This window comes from Myotis yumanensis, unplaced genomic scaffold (genome assembly GCF_028538775.1).
Source record: "Myotis yumanensis isolate MYYU_CA2020_CCGP unplaced genomic scaffold, mMyoYum1.0.hap1 SCAF_5, whole genome shotgun sequence".
NCBI lineage: Eukaryota > Metazoa > Chordata > Mammalia > Chiroptera > Vespertilionidae > Myotis > Myotis yumanensis.
Genome location: NW_027223756.1, coordinates 8,771,309 through 8,784,255, shown reverse-complemented (window position 1 = coordinate 8,784,255; position 12,947 = coordinate 8,771,309). Strand labels below are relative to the sequence as shown.

Genomic DNA, 12,947 nt, shown 5'->3' with positions numbered 1-12,947 from the left:
TTAATAAATACTGTAAATGGGAGATGGAGACATAACCAGGAAATGACGTTCGTCGAATCCGATGTAACCTGAGGACTGCCTGTATAGGATTGCATTCATTGTCATTGCCCGTGCAGTGTGGTCTGAGCCCTAGAGCCAGATTGCCTGGGCTCAAATTTTCCCAACCAACTTGTTCCATCTCAGCTCAGTCTTAACATCTTTTTGAAATGGGGATAATTAAGTATATTAAGTAAAATTAAGTGTAGTAATAGATGTAAAGGGATTGGAAATAATGCCTGGTACATCATAAGAATTTAACAAATCTTTGGGATTGGCAGTATTGTTATTTCCATGTATCAGGAACCCAAAAAGTAAAGAGCAAAGTAAGAAAGATAGACTTCCATGTATATGGAAGATGGGACGCCCTTTGAAAATGAAGTGCTTTTTAAATATATTTTTTATTGATTTCAGAGAGCAAGGGAGAGAGAAAGAAAGAGAGAGAAACATCAATGATGAGAGAGAATCATTAATCAGCTGCCTCCTGCACACCCCCTACTGGGGATCGAGCCTGCAACCCAGGCATGTGCCCTGACCAGGAATTGAACTGTGACCTTGCTACTTCATAGGTTGATACTCAATCACTGAGCCATGCCGGCCAGGCTGAAAATGAAGTTTTGATATGGCTCAGTGGTTGAGCGTCGAAACTTTAAATCTTTCTGTAGCTGTTTTACCCCCACTCCGTTCTTTCTCGAGTGTAATGTAGGTTCCAGGAGAACAAGGAAACAGCCCAATACATCCTCTGGTGTTATTCAGCTCAGAGCGACAACTCTGTAAGGGACTGAACTGCCCACATAGGTTATTGTTTTCACCTTGTGTTCTGTTGGGTCACATCTCCAAGCAGTTCCCTAGGGCTGAAGCTTTCATAATTAGAGTAGAATCACATCTCACACAGGGGTTAGGTTCGACGGTCAGCAGCTGAGGCCGAAATTGTGGTCACACCACCACCCTGGAGAGTCCTTAGAAAAATGCCCCCTTGGAAACTGAGATATTGTCTCTCAATAAATCTAACAGTTTAGTTTTTCCTCCAAGGTTGTCACAGGCTGCCCTGTCTTCGTTTGAGCACCAGATAAAGTAGTGACTTAATATTCTAGCCACTTGATTAAAAGAAAAACAAATACATTGAAAATAAGAATCACTTCTTCTCAGCAAGATACCTACACACTGAGAGTCACCTAAGACCAGCAGCCATGGCACCCAGCAGTGAAGGCAACATCATATGCATTTGATATATACCCGATAAATGATTCTGGAGTGAATTGTTATCATCCACAAGTCCCACTGCTATTTACTGTGTATAGGCTCTGGCTGGGTGTGAGGGAACACAGTGTATAATCCACAATCTCTACCTAGTTACTCACAGTGTCATGAATGAGCCATTTAGACAAATAAATATCCTAATATATTACAAGTACAACAATGGAAGTAAACCCTGGGTACCAGTGGATGGGTATCAGGAAAGACTTACAAAGAAGGTGATGCTGGAGCTGAGTCTTTAAGGAGGTTTTGAGGAAGAGGTTGAGGCTACCAGTGAGAAAGGAATGCTTTCCATGCACAGGAGGGATGCGAGGAAGGGAAGATGGGTATGCAGTCGTGCCGTTGCTTTGATGGCTTAGAGTATGAGGGGTAGGGGGTGGTCTGGCAAAAACTAATTGCCATACAAGAGATTGAACTGGATTATGTGGACAGTGGGGAGTCTTGGGAGGGTTGAGAGAAGAAGCGTGAAACGAGCAAATGTGTGTGTTCAGAAATATATTTGCTCTTATAAGGAGGGGAGACATACAGGAGTGTGTGATACCAGGAACCAGGAAGCAAGAACTGTGGTCTAGACTACATTGTCCAATATGGAGCCTCTAGCCACATATGCCTCTATAAACTTAATTAAGAATTCAGTTCCTCCGTTCCACTTGCCACATCACCAAAATAGTAATGGCATCTCATCGTAAAGGGCTGGGAGGTGTAATTAAGGTACATGGCCAAGCAACTGGGAATTTCTACTCAGAACGTATTTGAGGGTGTGTTGCCTTTTGGTAAATGGTTGCGTCACTGCAGGCAAAGTGAATTTGAGTTCTCAAAAGGGGAAGCTGCAATGATTCACTGCATTTTACCTTATGAATATGAAAGCTTTGGCATGAGAGAGTCACAGAAATTACATTAGTTCAAAGCTAAGCTCTATCCTCATCTACAGGCTGATCTATGTTTGACTCCTTCCCCAGTGCAGTGCTGCCAGAAAGGTGTGACATATACACACATACGTGTTAGTGAGATCTGGGGAGGACAGGAGAATGCAGGGTCCCAAACTGTGAAGGCAGTCCTCGCTTGAGCTCCTGAAAGAGGCCCTTTAACTGGGGAAAGTCCAACAGCCTTCTAGCTTGTGTGAAATCGGGATGTTTTGCCAGGGCCATCTGAAAACAATATGTTTTTAAGAAAATGCTTAACTGGGCTTTAGTGAGTTCAGTGAAATGCGCGTGAAGAGGGCAATTAGGGCTTCCGCTGTAAAAATAAAAACTCAAAATGGGGCATTATGGGATGGAGCAAACCGAGTCAGGCTGTTGCCTTGCGGAGAAGACATGAGGGGTCATGTTCTATTTTTAAGTCCGAAGGTGAGGTTCAGTAATCTACAACTATCGAAACATTCTCCCTTGACTGTCTCATCTGTAAAAGCAGCCCAACTCTCTCTCAACCAACAAGTCTTCCCTAGCTCCAGAGGACTGTGTGCTAGAACGTCCCTCCTTGAGGAATTAGACTTGGTTTTGGGAACTTCTCCTGCGCTAAGTTCTCCAGTGGCAATTTAAGCTTATTTGCTTGAAGTTTTCTTGAGGGGGGGGGGGGGGGAGAAGAGCTGGCTGAGTCAGAATTTTCACTTCTAATACCTGCCCAATTCTTATCAATTGGAAAAAAAGAGCTACTTAAAAATTGACCAGATAACACAAAGTATACTAATCTAAAACCGTCACACGTGCGGGCAGGGTTTCTCAGCCTCTGCATGGTGACATTTGGGGCTGAAATTCTTTGCTGTGGGAGACTCTTTGCATTGTGAGGCATTTAGCAGCATCACTGGCCTCTACCCACTAGAGGCCAGTAGTGTCACCCCACACACTCACAAATGTGACAACCGAGATGTCTCCAGACATTGGCAAATGTCCCCTCAGGAGCAAAATTGCCCGCTGTTAAGAATGACTGATCTAGGCTAACATCAGCACTAAATATAAGCAGCTTGCTACAGGGAATATAAATATGCATATGATATCAATATAAACTCTAAATATCTATATAACATAGGTCTATATTTTAATTGTTTAAGTATGTTTTTATTGTTTTTAGGGAGGAAGAAAAGGAGAGGGAGAAGGAGAAGGAGGGGGAGGGGAGAGGGAGGGGGAGGGGAGGGGAGGGGAGGGGGAGGGGAGGGGGAGGGAGAGGGAGAGGGAGGGGAAAGGGAGAGGGAGAGGGAGATAGAAACATCCATGATGAAAGACTCGTTGATCAAGGCCTGACTGGGAATCAAACCAGTGACCTCTTGGTGCATGGGTCGACTCTCAGCCACTGAGAAACACTGGTTGGGCAGTCTCTATTTTAATTTAAGAATCTCTGTTCATTAAGGTCATTCTGTATTCTACAATTATAGTTGAAACTACTGCCTCTGTTCTATTTTTAAAATGTAAGCCGTAGGTAAGAAGTTGAGTCCCTCTCATCCTTCCCCAAGATTAATGTGGCCCATGTAAGGCCCAGCACCAGCCAGGAGTTGGTCGAGTTTCCCTTCCACACTGAGGACAGACAGCTGCTGTGTTGCCTGCTTGACTGGTGGCAAGTAGATGGCCATCTGCCTGCATCTCTCCCCCACTCTGTAATGCCCACAATATTCATATAAGTGGACCAGGTATCTCCTACCGTACATGAGTTCTCTGGGACCCCACGGGTTTGAGTTCTCATGAATTAACATGGAAGAAGTCAACTTATAAAACCTGAAAATTCGTAATTCTGGAGGCAGAAGACCTGGAATCTATTTCCATTTCTTTTTCTATTCAGTAATTGTATGGCATTGGCCAAGTCATTCCTCACTTGGGCTCGGTGGCCAGTTATAAGCAGGATGATTTTGGTTCTAAGTGGCAAGTACCAACTCAAGCTGGCTTAAAGAAAAAAAAATTAGGGTAGGGTAGAGAATAAATTGGTTCATGTATTGAAATATTGGTGCTTGTGAACCAACTGGAACCAACAAACTGCAAGTCTCATTAGCTCCCTCTGGGTCCCTTGTAGCCACTGTGTGTCAAACACAGTTCTTAGGACCTTACATATATTACCTCCAGTCTTTCACACAACGTGAAGTCAGTGTTAATTATCAGAGAGGCCCAGGGAGGGGAAGCAAGTTGCCAACCTCTTTTTCTCTCTCCCTTCTCACTTCCCCCTGCCCTCTCTTCCCTCCCTCCTTCCACTTTATCTAAAAATCAATGGAAAAATATCCTCGGGTGAGGATTAACAACAACAAAAAACATAGTGGCTTCACAAACCCCCAAGCACATGGGGGTAAGTGGATAATTTACTCGGACATCTGAATAAACAGCAAGTATTGGAACAATTCATTAGGGAAAATATTTAAATCCTCTAGCCAACTATTTTGCCTATGTTACTACTGTCCTTTTTGTAATACTCAGCCACACAAAAGCCATCTTTTTATTAAGTCTTTGAACTTATGAAGTCAAGAAAGATTTCCAGTTCTTGACTCAAGAATTGCTTCCTCTCTTTACAAATCCCTTGTTCTGTGGGGCAGTCACTGTGGCTGTTTCTGGATGAGCTCCTGGGTCATTCTCCCCTCCCCCCAGGATTATCTCTGTGGTGCGTTCCAGAAGAGGAGCAATGAATTTGGGGTTCACATCTCATTCATTTTTTCTCAATCGCTTGTGTCTAATGCGGGAAATAGTTGAATGAACCATTCATAGCTGTAAATGTTAAATGAGAAAAGTACATGTGAAATCTTAGCTGAATTCTCAGCTCAAAGCAAGATTACATATATAGGTGGTAATGAGGTCACTGGACTTACCATTAATTATTCCTGTTACTGGTTTTTATTTGGGTTTTGGCATTTGTTTGTTTTGTTTTGTTTTGAGTTATTTGGGTTTTTTAAACTATCTCTTGATCACGTCTCTATTTCACCAAATAACCTGACACCCCTGCTACTACAGAAATCAGTTAGCATCGTCTACACAGAGCATTTTAATATATGCTCTCCATTAATCTTTGGGATGAAAAAGGAACCATGGTTTTCAGTGAACTGGGGGACTTGATTAGCAACATGCCTTCTGTCATAAATTAGGGGCAGAGCAGCAATTTCATGGATAATATCTACTGCTCTGAGGATGGAGAGGAGATTGGAGCCCTTTAATCTTGGGTAGAAAAACTAAACCTAGATCCAAATCAGTTTAAGGAGAAAAATGGTGTTGTAATTGAGACAACGTAGGTGAGAGCAATGTGATGTCCTCCACAGATGGTGTAGGACCAAGGTCCCAGGTAGAGCTGTGGCAGATGATGGATGGAGCCTGCAACTTGGCTGGCAGAGGGGCTCAGTGCATCTGCTACCTTTCACCCATTCCTGATCCACATGCTTCCTAAGTGATGATGGCACTGCTTCCCACCGAACCCTGGGCATCTTCAGAATCCTTCTCAACACAGCATTCCCAACAGCCACTACCAATCCATCAGTTAGCACGCAACTGCTGTGTCTGACTATAGGTATTTTCATCAGAACACTTGCACGGGTTGAAACTACCACAACATTGTATTCATTTGGAAACAGATAAATTAGGGAAAATATTGACTCAGTCCTCATTTTTAAGGTCACGGGGAATCCATTCACACAGCTAATTAGACTTTGATTTACATGGGGATCTTGGAAAACACACACACACCCACACATACACAAGACCATATGAGTTTAATGAGTGACATATTGCTGCCTTCTCATGCTTTCTCTTGCTTTTTAATAAATCAATTAAGTCCCCAGTGTTTTATATATTTGCAAGGGACTCTATGCCCTTTCAAAATGGAACTTCAAAAATAATTTGGGGGCCAGGGGTCTCTGTAGTCTATAAAGTAGGAAGCAGGTAAGCGCATGATCCCTGGTTACCTGTCCATTGCACACGAGGTATTTTAGTAAGAAATCATGGTCCATAAAGTGAGCCTGTAGAAGTTTCGGCTTTTTCCCCTGCACCTTGGAACCTGTTGGTGTCTGTACAGATGGTCTCTGTCTGTTAGAATAGTCAGGGGGAGGAGCGGGGGAGGGAGGAAATGTAGCCTAAGTGAGCAAAATTAGCAAATGACATAGCAAATAGAGAACAGCATGCAATCTGATTGGGGGACAGATCCAGGGGCTGAGACATTTCCCAAGCAAAGGCAGGTGCCGGCAAGCAGAGTTGAGGGAGCCACCAAAGCATGGAGTTAAAGTAATGGGAATCGGACAGTTTTGTGATGTGTGTTTTAACGCACCCAAGTAACCCCAATCCTTTTATTATGTTGGGACTGCTCTTCCATTGTCTGTCTTTGTCTAAATTAAAAAGCAGTTCTGTCTGTAGTATATGCAATGAATTCATGCTGAACAAAATTTCAAAAAGTTCATGTAAAGAACAATTTTGTAGCAACCGTCCTATCAGGCTCCTGGAAAATTGTACTTGGACTTCAGTTCCACCTCAGTCACTCCAAGGAATTTCAAAATTGGCTCCCAGCCATCCTCAGATACACCTCAGATGCAAACTCTAAAGCCTATTGACTGAGTTAAAATCTGTCCCCACCAGAGCCTCACTTCACAGTGTCCGGTCAGGACGCCGCTGTGTCTGGGAGCCTTGGCGAGGGGGAGAGTAACATTGCTATGAAGGAGCCGCTTTGAACTTGATAACAAAATTATGAGAAAGGCTTTGGACTCTGCCAGCTGAAAGTGGCTATAAATGGTTATTCAAAGAAATGTTTCTTCTATGAAATCTTGAAAGTGCCTTGGGATTGGGAGATGGGAACCTGGATTGATTGCTTATCAATCACCCCCCTCCTTGTATGTCACCTTCCCTTCCTGTCACCCTGCTGTGGGGCACACCCTGCAGAGTGGGTAAGGAATGCATTTGGGAAAAGACAAACCCGAGTTTGACTCCTGGGCCCTTGTCACTTAATAGCTGTGCAGTCTCACTGCTTTGTGCCTCGGTTTCCCCATCAATAAAATAGGGATTATCATCACTCTAACCTCATATAATTGGTTTGAGAATTAAATAACATAACTTGTGTAAAGTGGCTAGTGCAGTGAGTGGCACATAGTCTTTGTAAAACACACACACACACACACACATTAGGAATGAAGATAGTCATAATAATGATGGTAATTCCAGGGAAATCTAAGGGAGAAGGTATGGATTAAATGTGAGCACCGATTCTGATGAAACTTGGATGTGTTCAGTCCATCTTTGCCAGATCATCAGGGATGAGTAGCATGCCTCACATGGCTCCCAAGCAGTTATGAATGAACTGAGTTTTTCAAATGAAACTCCATTTACCTATGGATGCATTTCAGGGGTGATTCTTCTTCAGTCGTGTTGTTGGGCAGGAACCCTTAACATTTAAGCTTTAGGAGTATTCCCATCTCCTGTCTCTTTCTTACACTCCTCCCACCTCAAAAGGGTGATAGGCCAGTGGTTTGATGCCTCTGTGCTGGTGTTCACTGGTTTCCTCTCACCGGAAGTCCCTTTCCTCCTCTTACAAAGTTTGCTTGGGCCCCACCTTTTCCAGGAGTCTTTGCGGGACTCTCACACCTACCTCTTCCTGGCCAGGCTGGACCCACTGTCCCTATCTCCGCCCCTACAGCACAATGTCCTTAGGTCCTGCTCTTTATCACGTCCTGAAGTGGAATAGTCACCTGTCGCCTTCCCCACTAGACTGGGAGCTCTCTCGGGGCAGGGCGGATGCCTTGCTTATTCTTGTGTCCTCGGTATCTCAGAGGGCAAGGGACACTCCTACATTTCATTGAAACATACTGGTCTATGAGTAACACTTAATGCCATCAGGAATTGAACAGGAAATGGAATTGTAAAGACAATGACATTAACATCCATTTGAGGTGCCTGAAAATGTTCCCACATACATAGTACATCTAAAACGCAGGAAAACATTTCTTCTGCACTTATTACCCGAGTTGAAACTGAGACCTGCATCTTGAGGAGTTTGCTTTCTCAACACCTTACCCTTCTCTCTGCACGCCTGGCTTTAGGGATGCTGCTCCGGGCTCATTTTTCTGAGCTTTTTTCAAATGAACAAGCCAGCAGGCAAGCACTGTCAGGGACCCCAAGATGTGCGGGTGACTCGGGTGAGAGTGCACATGGCATTTATCCTCACTGGGCACCGGGCTGCCAGGAGCTCCCTGCCCTGTGCTGAGAGGTTGCTGCAGCCTTCCGAGTGGGAGAACTTCTTGATTCCAGAGAAGCTCCACGTCATTGCCCACCTTCTATGAGGCTCACTGCTCCTCTCCGTGCTTCTCTTTGTAGGAATTCCCTGTGGTGTCAAAACAACCCTCATGGTGCAGAGAGTGGGTCCTTGGCCAGTTCTTCGGGATGCAAATGTGTTCCCCTTCCCACCTCTCTCCCACATCTAACCCAATCTCATGGACTTGGCTTTAGTCTCCCTTATTTATTTGTTCATCCATTCAAGAGGTGCAATACGCTAGGAAGACACTGCAGACACAGGAGCAAATAAAATACACAGAGGTCCACCTTCAGATAGTGGTAAGGGCTATGAACATATTTAAACAGGCTAATAGGATCGAGCAGACAGATGGGCTGTTTTCAAGAAGACAAACAGGGAAGGCTTGAACGAAGAGAAGAAGCAGGATTGTGAATATGAGGCGGCGAGTCGGGGAGAATGTTCCATGTTGAGGGCACAGGAGGGGTAAAGGCTTCGAAGGTGGAATGATGTGGCACGTTCAAGCAGCGAGAGACAGCGCTGTGGCTAGCAAACAAGGGGCCACATGCGGAGTGGTAAGGCCACCATCAGAGTGGAGTTAGAGGCAGCTGGTGCCAGAGTAGGCATGACACGGAGATGATCATCCAGGATCTGGACTTCTCTCTGCATGCAATGGGGGAGCGCTCAGCAGGCGAGCGATATGACCTGATATCTATTTCTACCATGTTCTGCTGCTGTGGAGAAGGGATGGGGACAGAGGAGAAGCAGGTAGACCAGCAAAGAGACTGTTGGGTAGAGATGATGCCGTCTACATTAGGACGGCAGCAGGGGAGATGGAAAGAACTGGACGTTTTCCAGATGGATTCCACATCAGCCATGTAAGTGGATATTTCTGCTCACACTGGCTTTCTGAAACATGCAACTACGTGTAGTATGAATTTAGACCTGTGGAGAAACATCTAACCACTTGAAATAATACATCTGGAGCATTGTCTTTCTTCCTTTCTTTTAGATATTTTTATTGTAAGGTGGTTTCAATGTAACTTTCTCTGGACATTCATTGCTGACCTTTGACCCCTCTGTCCTCTTTCCCAGGTCGTCCCATTCCACCTACATCTTCGTCTAGCCTCCTCCCATCTGCTCAGCTGCCTAGCTCCCATAATCCTCCACCCGTTAGCTGCCAGATGCCATTGCTAGACAGCAACACCTCCCATCAAATCATGGACACCAACCCTGATGAGGAATTCTCCCCCAATTCATACCTGCTCAGAGCATGCTCAGGGCCCCAGCAAGCCTCCAGCAGTGGTAAGGAAACTGTGGTCTGAATGTGCGCTGTTGTGTGCGTGGTCGCGTTGCATCTCCAGCAAAATGGCAACTTGGAAACAAGGGCTGGGGAGAAGGTGGTGTGGGGCGCATCCGAGGGGAAATACATTTGTCGTGACATTATGGTTCCAGTATACATTCGTTGAAGGTCACAAATAAGGCTTTGCTGGTCTCAACAGGGCTTGGGCGTCCTTTGGTGAAAGGAATTTGCCCACTGCTGCAGCTAGAAGCATGCAGGTCTCAAAGGGAATAGTCAGAGAGACAGTGGAATGTTGAATTTTGTTTTACTGTGATTCTGGTCAGAGCCAAGCACCCTGGACACCCTCACGTGCCCAATTGTGTGCATGTCTGATCTCTTGTTTCTGATGGATAAACACTGCCTCTTACTCTTAGTTCTTACTGTGGTTTTCACATTCACAGGTCCCAGGGTTCTGCCTCACTTTTGATGATTTTGTGGCTACTGCCTCAGCTCCAACCTCTAAATCTTAGGTACAATTGCTCCGGGCCCAGCAGTAATTATGCCTTATTTTGATTTCTCCTGTTGGTGATGTGTTCACAAAATATATGAACCTAAGAGCGGACAGTGCCTAGGTTTAAGTCCCCATGGCCTAAGGCAAGGCAACTGTTGGAATTAATTGCTCCTGACTCAAAGGCTTTGGAATTATCTTCTGAACTGGCCACTCATGGTGTCCATTAACATATCCTGTCCAAGGCAGGACCGAGCTTCCATGCCAAGAATGTTCCTGGATGAGATTGTGTTTGGGCTCCATCCACGATTGTACGCCACTACTGGCCTCAGCCTCTACAATTAGATAGGACCTCATGACTACATTTACGATGATTCATTCTGGAGATGGAATGATGGACTGCTACTTATCATGGCCCGTGCCCTTCTTCAAAGCCAGGCCTGATATATTTAGTAAACTCATATTGTTCTTTCCCCCAAAAAATTACCTAATCAAATCTCTCATCAAACGGGCAATCCATTGTTGATATTATGAAGGCCTTTAATCTATCATAAATCTTTATTAGAACTTATCAGAGCTTCTAGTTTGAGAGAAATGTGATTATGGCACTCTTAAAATGACATTACATCATTGGGGTGATTGGTTTATCATTTGGAGAAGAGACATCAATCATAACTAGCATAACCATGCAGTAAATGAATTCAACCTTTCTACTGCAGAACAATGACACTGTAATTGCTCAAAATCAGGCTTCAAATGAAATCGGAAAATGCTCTTTCTTCAAATATGATGTTAACTTAATGGAATATATTATAAAAAATCATGTTTGAGGAAATTCTATGTAATTAAAAATATGCAGAAATATATTCCCTTTTCTTCTTTTATCAGAACCTGGTTTTAGCTACAGAACCCTTTTTTTGTTGTTGCTGCTGAGATTATGTTGCATTTAATTGAACGATTCTCACTTATGTTTTGCTGCTTTTTATTTCATATGATGCAATCATGATGAATGTTGTATTCAGAAGGACAAGAGGCTTTCGAAATGAGGTGCACCTGCTGATAGCTTTTTAAAAACAGACAATTATTAGGGAGAAGATGAGCTTTTAAAAACTATATTCTTTCATGCATTTATAAGTACACAAGCAAAGATGATTTCCATGAGAGGTCAGTTCATATCTCAGAGCCATCTAGTGTGTTTTCTTAGTGATGAGGCCATGAGTGACTTTTCTTTTGGACATTGTATCAGAATGTAAGTTGTGGATAGGGTATTCTTGTTGGCTTTATGCCTAATCGAAACCTCATTTGGGTGGACACAATGGATCTATGTGTTCAGAGTCAAACATATCATCCATTTTTCATCCCTTGCTCCAATTTGTCCAGCTCACTTAAGATTGATAGCGATTCAAGCTTCCTTAACAGGGCAAAATACCACAGAAAACTTGAGGGTCCATTTTCACCCCAAACAAGAGCTGAGCTGATATGATTTCTTCACATAAGAGATAAAGACCCAATTGTGCAATACCCTTGTTTGCAGTGGATACTTATCTGAGAACTCTGGCTTAACCAAAGTGAGTGCAAATCAAGTTCAAATATGTGTGTGCTCACATGTGTGCGTGTGTGTGGGCGCATGCAAGTGCATGCGTGTGTCTTACGGAATGGATTTAGGGTCCAGGGCAAATTGAGGATTCTATCAAGATCTGAATGCAGTTGCCATGAATTTAAATTTGACATAAAGGATTGAAAATAGAGTTTGACACAGACAATGCAAAGTGCAGAGCTGGGCCTGGGCATTCAGAATTGAATTGGATGTGAAAGGGACTGGATTGTTTTGAGGGCGTCATAGCACCAACAGAGCAACCATGTGATTGGCTGTATTACGTTTAGCTGGTTAATTACACAGAGTTGTTTAAGTTAGTCCCTTGGCAGGGACCTTGTGTTCTGAAGCCCTGGTATCAGTTTGGTCTCCATCTCTTTCTCAGGTGAAATAAAACCCCTTCCAACACAATCAGCCCAGGCATGACCGTAAGCCATGATTCCCTGCTGTCCTCAATGGTTGCTGTTATTGCTTGGCATTAGCGAAGGCCATCAGTAGGGTAGTCACTGCACACATTTCCTGCCCGAAGACCCTTTGTTCTAAAGAGACAACCAGACATAAACTGCACAACTAAAATGCTTTGGACAACATGAAAAGCCCCTCGAAGCAACAGCAGTGCTTTACCTTTATGGCTCTGTGTCATTATTTTCTATGAGTGCAGCACATTCTTTAGTGGATGGTACTAAAACCTTGGCACCTTTGGAGCCAAATCACTGTAACCCTCATTCTGTGCCAATCAAGCTGATACCCAGGGACCCTAGTGAGATGCTTAGAAGAGTGGCACCTCCCTTCCCTCCAGCATCCTCTTCCCCCAAAGCTAAGCTCTGGCAGGTGGCTCGTCCTGTGTCCAGCCTTCTGCCAGGCCAGATTAGCTCCAGAGTTGTTTCTTATGTTATAGCGGCATAATTTCAAACCCTATGAAATAACTCATCTGGAAAGAAAATCTGAATCCGAGTGGCAGCGTAATGGAGGGCCCTGCAGATGCAAGCATGATGAGACTGCCTTTCAAACGGGAATGGGGTCTGCACTTTGCTATGAGCGTATGAGGCAGAAAATATACGGGCAGCCACACTGTAATCAAAAGCATTGGCTTACCTCCCTCT

General features: G+C 44.1%; 1 protein-coding gene across 10 annotated transcripts in view; it reads left to right on the top strand.

The window, feature by feature from the left end:
- The window catches only part of TENM2 (teneurin transmembrane protein 2), a 1,191,402-nt gene that overhangs the window by 832,732 nt on the left and 345,723 nt on the right, over positions 1 to 12,947 (top strand). For 8 of the 10 annotated variants that reach the window (XM_070414453.1, XM_070414452.1, XM_070414451.1 and 5 more), the window contains one exon: positions 9,556 to 9,765. The exons of the other annotated variants lie outside the window; for them this stretch is intronic. In XM_070414453.1, the coding sequence (XP_070270554.1) occupies positions 9,556 to 9,765 (210 nt within the window). The remainder of the gene's footprint in view (positions 1 to 9,555; positions 9,766 to 12,947) is intronic. 10 annotated transcript variants of the gene reach the window in all.